At 40.9% G+C, this 8,599-nt stretch overlaps 1 protein-coding gene across 1 annotated transcript in view; it reads left to right on the top strand.

Annotated features, from left to right (window-relative positions):
- The window catches only part of SMARCAL1 (SWI/SNF related, matrix associated, actin dependent regulator of chromatin, subfamily a-like 1), a 38,758-nt gene that overhangs the window by 22,452 nt on the left and 7,707 nt on the right, over window positions 1-8,599 (top strand). The window contains exon 9 of the mRNA XM_009701610.1: window positions 2,422-2,562. Coding sequence (XP_009699912.1) covers window positions 2,422-2,562 — 141 coding nt within the window. The remainder of the gene's footprint in view (window positions 1-2,421; window positions 2,563-8,599) is intronic.

Below are 8,599 nucleotides of genomic sequence, written 5' to 3' on the forward strand. Positions count from 1 at the left end.
ATTAAGCAGTGATCAGCAGAGACTTCTCTGCAGGAGCAAATCTTTATTGGCATCTGTTCAAAATGAGTTGCCACTAGAAAAAGAAATGTGAATCAAAACCATTTCTTTCATCCAGAATTTAAGTAAGCCTTCAACACTCAGAAACTTGTTCTCCTAGGTTCTTTTTTTTTTTTTTTCCTTCTCTTCTTTCTTGGACTCCTTCTGTCATGGATTTTAAAACTGAAAGGGACCCTTGGGATAATGAGTTAGACCACCTGTGTTCCACACAGTTTTCTGGAATTAATTTCTTCAAGTTCTTCACAGCTCTTGTAGAGCTACTGTCTTTTGTTTGTTTGTTTTTTCTGTTTTTGTGTGGGGTTTTTTTTTGTTGTTATTGTCATTTTTTACTTCTCCATGTGTTTAAAAAGGTTATTTATAGAAGATCTGTCACAGCCCTTGGTCAGTGCTTGCAATGGTTAGATACACTATCTATTCAGAAATAAGTTGCGCACAGCAAAGCAGTAGCTGGAGAAGTTCAGAATTCAATTAACCTGTAACTTTGTAATTTTCTCTTTTGATACCTATTTAGGGATTGGGGAGGGAGCCTGACTAATTGTTTTGACTATTGGGGAATCTGTGTTCACACCTGGTCTCTTGTAGCTCCTGGGCAACACCCTCCGAAGAGGAGGAGCCGTGAGAATGGTACAAAACCTTTCAACACAGTTGTGTTTACATTGCATTTAATATGTCCCTGGTCTGTTTTGAGTAAACTTTTCTTGCTTTAACTTGATCCAGAGTTACTTGAAATGAGCTGTCTGTAATTGCATGACCTCCATGTTGTCTTTTTCCTAGCAGTGGCTGCCTGTTAGTCCAGGAGGAAGAAGTTTAATTTGGAGGTTTCTTGCACATGTGGGACTGGCTTGTCTTGTGTTTCAGCAGATTTCTCGAGGTGGTGTCAGTTTACTCCTCAAAGGCTTCTGCAAGGCATCAGATGTTGTCTAGGTTCTGCTCAGTTGTCCTCCACTGTTACCTTAATTTTAAAAACTGACCTAATTTCTGTTTTATCACTTTGTTTCCTCATGGGATCTGGTATCTTTAGTCTCTCACTCCTCCGTCTTGAGTAATATAGAGATCTCTGTCCTGTGCGAACTAACTCTCACCTTCGGACATGTCCAAAGGTTTGACCTCTCCTCTTATTTAGGTCAATAAATATCCTGCTTTTTTAAAACTTTCATGGGAATTGTCTGATTCTGGTGGTGATCACATTTCCTTCTGATCTGTTTAACAGGGATGAAGGGAGAAGGCAAGTCCCACCTTGATTACAACCTATATATAAATATCTGATAGAGTCTTAAAATTAATTTCCGGTACCTGATCTGTGAACTCTTTTTTCCACCAGATTTGGTTGGCAAGTGGATGTATCAGCTGAATAGATTTGGGTGACTGGTAGATCTCAGTGAAACGATAAAAGAATTTAATTTTCTTTTTCATTTAAATGTGAATGAGCTGTTGGTACAGATGTCACTCAAGAATCTCTTTGTTATTTTAATGAGCCTGCATTAAACCATGCAGGAAATTACAAGGCATGTGTAATTTAACTACTATATGTGAATTTACAGCAGTAGAAATTCATAGCTCTCATCTAATAATAGAATTAGATAATAATGGAGGTATGAGGGAAGAAATGCATCTTGGAGGCTTTTGTGTCTATAGTGTAATCTTTTTCCCCACTTTTTGGGAGCACCTACTTTAAATACAGGTTTCCTACCCCCTTGCTGTCTCCCCTACAACACATGTTTTACAATCTTCTTACATGATTTATATTTATTAATTCATGTTCTAGCATCCAGCCAGCTGTGCGTAGACTCACCATGGCTGTCACATGGGCATCTTCTGGTCCTGCTTCAGGCAGCTTCATGTTTCTGTCCTTGCTAGTAGAATTTTAAAAGAAAAAAATCCTACTTATATGGATCTCTTCTGCTTTTGTGAGGAAGGCAGTCTGTTCATGGCTTGCTGTGGCAGGTTTATTACAAGAGAATTTATTTTGGAGGTGAGGATGTACCTGAGAGGGTGTGTCGTTTTTCTGTGACTTCTGATGCCAAATGAGATGATGAACCAAGCATAAGATATTAACATGTCTAGTGGGTAAATGCCAATTTAGAAAGTACTGTCATAAAAATTCATGTCCCCTTCCCTTACAGCATGTGGATGATGAATAAGAAACAATATGGTTTGTCCTGCTTCCTAGAAGTTTTAAGCACTGTCCTTAAGTGTCTTCAGGCAGTGAAGGCTGAAAGTATCTGTGGAAGGTGAAGTACTCTTCCATTTAGGGTGCCTGAACAATGGCTCTGGGATTTTCTTTCAGGACTGGGGATGACTTCTTAGCAGGTTCTGCTTATATTATAAGCTGTATGATAATGAGGCTCTATTTTGCTTTCCCAGGCTGCCAGGAGAGTGATCTTGCTTTCGGGAACCCCTGCCATGTCACGGCCCGCAGAGCTCTACACACAGATCGCAGCTGTCCAGCCAACCTTCTTCCCACAGTTCCACTGCTTTGGGCTGCGCTACTGTGATGCAAGGAAGGTACTTCAGTGGGGGAAGCTGCAGACTGGAACTCTGCAAACAGCATTTTGCTTTTATTTTTTTCAAAATATAGAGGTGCTTTCTTTCCTTCCTTCTGTCTGATGTTACATCTTTTTTTGAGAAAGTCTCATTGCAGGGTAACATTTTGAAAGCTCTCAGCCTGAGAAGCTAGCTCGAGGTGCTGCAATGGTGGGCCTGAGACATGGAGGCAGTAATACTTCTTGTCAAAGTCTGACCTGAAAGCCACGGAAGTAAAAAGCTAAAAAGAAATACATGAAATATTTTTTTTTTTTAAAATGGTCATAGCTAGGGAAAGGAGGCTATTATAATAAGAATCACAGAATTGTCGGGGTTGGAAGGGCCCTTTGGAGATCATCTAGTCCAAGCCCCCTGCCAAAGCAGGTTCACCTAGAGCAGCAAGTTGCACAGGAACGTGTCCAGGTGGGTTTTGAATATCTCCAGAGAAAGAGACTCCACAACCTCTCTGAGCAGCCCGTTCCAGTGCTCCATCACCTTCAAAGTATGGAAGTTCTTCCTCATATTAAGATGAAACCTCCTGAGTTTCAGTTTGTGCCCGTTGCCCCCTAACTTGTAACTGGGCACCACTGAAAAGAGTCTGGCCCCATCCTCTTGGTATCTACCCTTAAGATATTTATAAGTATTGATGAGATCCCCTCTCAGTCATCTCTTCTTGGGGCTGAGCAGACCCAGCTCTCTCAGCCTTTCCTTGTAAGACAGATGCTCTAGTCCCCTCATCATCTTCGTTGCCCTCTGCTGGACTCTCTACAGTAGTTCCATGTCTTTTTTTGAACTAGGCAGCTGAGAAGTGGCCCCCATCATGTTTTAAATGGGCAGAGTAACTATGGGGCCTCTAAGCAGCTGCAGGTTTGAGCTAATTGATTTAAAAAAAACGCCCAAACCCCAGTTTCTAGTCTCCTTTGGTCACTGTTTAACAAAGGCAGGCCTCTATTGCTTGGGATTTTGGATTTTATACCTCCAGGTAAGTAATACCACCAGAAGACTGATATTCTATCTTTATATTCTTCTTCTAATTCAGGAAATGGATGTGATCCTCAGCATATCTTTAAAATAACTTCTCTTATCTCTGCCAGCTGCTCAGCAGTGGTTTCAGCAGAGTTATTGGATCCAACCACTGCAAGATGGTTGCAACCTCTTTGCAGACGGCTAACATTTGCAGCCATGATGGCAGGTATCTGCCTTGCTCTCAAGGGATGGGTAACTCAGCTGTGCTTGGATTTGCCATCCCTAGAGCTGCTTTATGCGTTGGAACACACATTGCTAAGAGAAGAGCTCTTGCTGCTGCCTGTTGTACAAGGAGGCTCTAGGATCTTCTATGCTGGTTGCATAGACACAAAAAGGGGAACCAGAGTTCCCCTGAGTTCTGATTTGGAACAAAAGCCCTCCAATCTGGCTTGCCTTCCAGTTCTTCCAGGACAAGTGTGTAGCAGTTAGCATGTGGCACAGAATGGCTTGGCAGTGTGAGCATGGACCTGTAGCACATGAACTTGCTTTCTCTGCTTTGTTCTCAAGTAATCCGTTTCACTTCTGCTCATTTTCTGTAAGACTGGGCAATAACTTTCAGCAGAGTGGTTGGAAACACCAAATGACCATTTCAATGCTCAAAAATATTTAGAGAGGAACTGAACATCATCAGCGTATGCCATAAAAATAGCTGTAGCTATTTGTAGGGCTTTTGTGTTTATTTTCTTTTCTCTGTTTGGGGTAGCTAACATATGCCAAGTTTCCATCAAGATGATTCGTATTGGAGGCTCATCTAAAGTTCTCAAGTTCCCTTTTTCCTAGACCTAAATGCCCATTTTTGCTTTAATAGCTAGTGCAGTGCTGTTCTATGTATGTCCAAATATGCAAGCTAGATGAGTAATTCATTGGCTTTGGTACTCGTAAGCTGGTGCCATGGATTAAAGTAGGGCCATTAGTGTGCAGAATCACAGATACAGAGCTTGAGTTCTAGAAGACGACAGCATTCATGTTAGCAAAGCACTGCTTTCCTGGCGGAGGAAAGCTTATTGTTTCTCCATCCATAGTAGGAATCATACGGAGGGAGAGGGCCACGTCTTCTGCTAAGCTTCATTGTCTTTGTTGAAAGATTCTTGTCTGAGTAGCGTCCAGAATGCTTCCTAGAAGGAAATGAAGAAACGCGGTTTAATCTCATTGTTTTTCTGCAGTAAAAAGGAAAGTTGAATTGCAATGTGTGAGTTTAAATAGGTTTGGAGTTTCATAAACCCTTTGAGGGTAAAGTTTTGCATGACTAGCTCTTGCTTCAATTACAAGGCATATCGACCTCAGGTAAGATGTTGAATTGGATAAAGGAAATAAAATTGTTTTACACAATCCAGGTTGCAACAGTGTATTCTGTGTAAATGAGTTTTCAACCTACAATGAAACTCAGCATGGAGGTCACAGTCTGTATCAGCTTCCCTTCAAAACCTCTGCAGGGTTTCTAGTATAATTTTGTTTCTCTGTTTGACCTGCCTCTACTAGACAGTTGAACATTACTTGTCTTCTCAGTGCTCACCTGGGACATTTTGCTACAGTTAACATCAATAAGTGATAGAGTGAGCCTAAAAAGAATTTGGTTATTTAGGGAAGAAGTGGGACTGCTGGAAATGAAGAGATGTGAGTAGTATTAGAGGAAAAAATGGGACTGCTGAATATTGGGTTGCCATAGATCCACTCGGCAATAAGTAAATTAAAAGGTGTTTTGATGATTGTAGTTTTTCCCTCATGACTGTAATATGTCCTTTATGTTCCTTTTTGCACCTCTAACCTGAGATTGTGTTAGGAGTTACATCCTCTCAGAAGAACTGTTGTGGTACTTTTGCTGTCATTACTTAAATAGTAATTACTTAAATAGTACTTCTTTCTGTCCTGAAAGTGGCAGCATTATGAGTGGGGATGGAATTGCAGAGCACCAGAAAGATTTTGCAAGGCTTTTGGAGATCTGTCAGGATGAAAGGTGCTATGTAAAAATGTTTTGGTATTAGTAATAAATCTGGTTGCATTATAAGATTAACGAAAACTTGACAAACCTGAACCATTGAATTTAAAACTAAAACCGGACTGGTTTCTGTTTGAAGACAATAGATTTTATGACAGAAAATTGCAAATATCTGGCAGATGTCATTAGAAAAGATATAAAATAAAAATTTATCATTTTGTAATTCAGCCTCTCAGCATCTGTACTCTTAAAAATGCAGCAGGTGAAATATTACCTGCTTATTTACAAAATATCTCAAGTCTGTTTCCCAGAATACATGGTGTGAATTCATTTTTCAAACTGGATGATGTTGGCAAATATTAAATAATTTCTATCTGAGCACATGCTCTGAATTTGTAAGAGTTTGGCACCTTCTGCTAACACTGTAATAAGTTTACTGATTCATGTAAGATGCTGTATCACTTTGGTAAGAAAATCACAGTTGGAAGCATTTGTTCTGGGATGTTATGGATCAAAGCCAGATGTGTATTTTGGCATAATAAATGTCTCTCTTCTTTTCCCCTCTCCTCTTCTTTTCCCCTCTCCTCTTCTTTTCCCCTCTCGGATATACTAAACTATATTTTAGTAATTCCAGAAATAATCATCTTTCTATCACTAGCTAGGTGCAGCACAGAACTAGCAAGTTTCTTGTTTGCAAATTGTTCCAGCAATAGTCACCATAAAAGAAATATAGTAATCTGAACATTCTGTAGGGATGCTGCCTGTATATCCTTTTTAATATGACAGTAGATAGTATATTGGCTCTGTTTGTGCCTTGTGCTTTCAGTTATGATGATGTTACTCTTCTGAAATGAATTGTGCTATGTGGACACAAACATATGTATTACTTGTTTATTATGGAAGTGGAAAAACATGGGCTGCATGAGTAGAATGAGCTAGCCTGAGGAGAGTGTCCAGGCCCCGTAGCAGATCTTGCTCAGCAGCCTAGTCAGGGTTGATCCTTGCTAATTAGCTACCAGTGCACCAAGCAGTGTGGACAGAGGGCTTGTGAGGCTGGGTGCAGCACCAGGTGAGTTGTCCTTGATTCTGTACATCTGCTCTACTGGGTCCACAGAGCCTGAAGAAATGCAGAAAGGGGGCACAAAGACTGAGACTCAGCACTGTCAGCTTTTATGCATCATGCCTAAAGCTAATAAACCCAGCTAGACTTGATCCAGCTTTTCATGGACCTCAGGGATGTATCTGCATTGCACTCCTGGTTTCAGGGAAGCAGAGCGGTAATACCCATGTTGGCTTTTTGAGGACTTGGCTTAGATCCAGGTGGGCTTATGACCCTTAGCTGTATACCACTGTGCTGTTGTCAGAGCCAGAGTTTTAACTCTGCAGGATCCAAACTGGCCTTGTGTCTAGGGTTTGAATTGTTTCCTGCTTTAATGAACCAACTATGGATAATCAGATGGTACCATGATTATGTAGGAATAGACTAAGTCAAATGCGTTTTAATGGCGAGCATAAGTGCCAGAATCTGAAGTCAGTTAATGGTTCATGTCAGTACAACATGGCAATAGAATTGCAGATTGTCCTGTTATGTCTCAACCTGAAGTAGGAATGTTCACTTCTAGATGTCAGAGAGGTCTTAATTGCCTATAAGCTGTTTCATTCCTCCTCTTTGTCTCATAGCATGTTCTCATCCCTGTTCCATCAAAGCACCATCCCTTAATACAGTCAGTAACGTGACTAAGCTCATGGCTGGTATGATTTATTTTTTGTCTCATGCATTCTACAGGAGGATAGAGGGTGCAGTGAATACTTTGGAGCTTTTTCCTGTTTTACTTCCATTTCTGCGTTGCAGCAGGTTTCTCTTGGGGAAGGCAAATAAAAGAGAGAGATTTTTAAGGTTAAATCTATTTTAGCAATTAGTGTGGCACAGTGAGAGTGGAGCACAGATCAAAGGGCTTGGTGCTGAGGCTCCTCACATCTCCATTATATGCGTTTCAGAAGGGTGTATGTATACGTAGGTAGAGGGTTACTTTGGGTGGTTGTTCCGAGACCAGAGGTTGTGTTTTTGGCAGCTCTTTTGGTGACGCTGCCAGTAAGACTTGGAATTAGAGCTGTGAGGAAGATTTCCTCCTCCCTCCTGCCTTGATTTTCAGTATTACTGTAGCTCTATTTCATATACTTATTTGTGAAACTTCAGCAGAAAGGTTATCTCTTTATCCTTTACTTCAGCGTAAAAGCCTTATTGGTCTCCTCTCCAAAAGAAAGTTATTTAAATATGTTTCTTTTGGGGAATGTACCAATTTTGATGCCACTGTTTGTCAGCTTAGTTGTTCTTTCCTGGAGAACAAATCATAGGCTGTGGGGTTACTAGTAGGAGAAGTGATGAGCTGAGATTAATTGAACAGATGTATATTGTCTGCACACAAGATCTTGGAGAATAGGGCAGGTTCAGAGGTAAGTGCTTCAAGGAGGAGTAAATGAAGGATTTGTTCAGAGGAGCTTTGAAGTGATGATGCTTTGAAGAGACAATGCTTGGAGTGATGTATTTTGGGCCACAATTTATTTATGGTTTGCTTAAATCTGAACCAAACATGGTAATGGCAGAAACAGAGTATGTCAGGAAGCAGATCAAGAGACAGCTTGTGGTAGAAAACAGACAATTTTGACCTAGCATTTACTAGGCATGTCAGACAAGAGTAACATCTCTGTGAAGGCATTTGGGTTAAGGATCTTTGTCCTCATGCTGTTAAAGAGGATTTTTATGTCTCTCTCTGCTTAAAGCTGAGGTAAATGTGTGTACACAGAACTGCAGGGAGTTCTGTCAGCCTGCCCAAAGCTGCAAGTGGAGAGCAGAAACAGCTTGTTGTGTGAGGATGAATACCTGGGCACAGTGCTGTGGTAGGGGTGCCTACCTTTCTGCGAAGTCCTCTTCCCTGCATCTCCCTGAGCACTTGTAGATAGGAAGGAGGGAAGTTTCTAAGTAACCTTCTCATGTTGGGTGGATTAATTTGTACACTTCTATCTTATTGCCATTGTTGTCAAATCTCCCTTCCTGCT

This window comes from Cariama cristata, unplaced genomic scaffold, assembly GCF_000690535.1.
Source record: "Cariama cristata isolate BGI_N322 unplaced genomic scaffold, ASM69053v1 scaffold10496, whole genome shotgun sequence".
In the NCBI taxonomy this organism is placed as follows: Eukaryota; Metazoa; Chordata; class Aves; order Cariamiformes; family Cariamidae; genus Cariama; species Cariama cristata.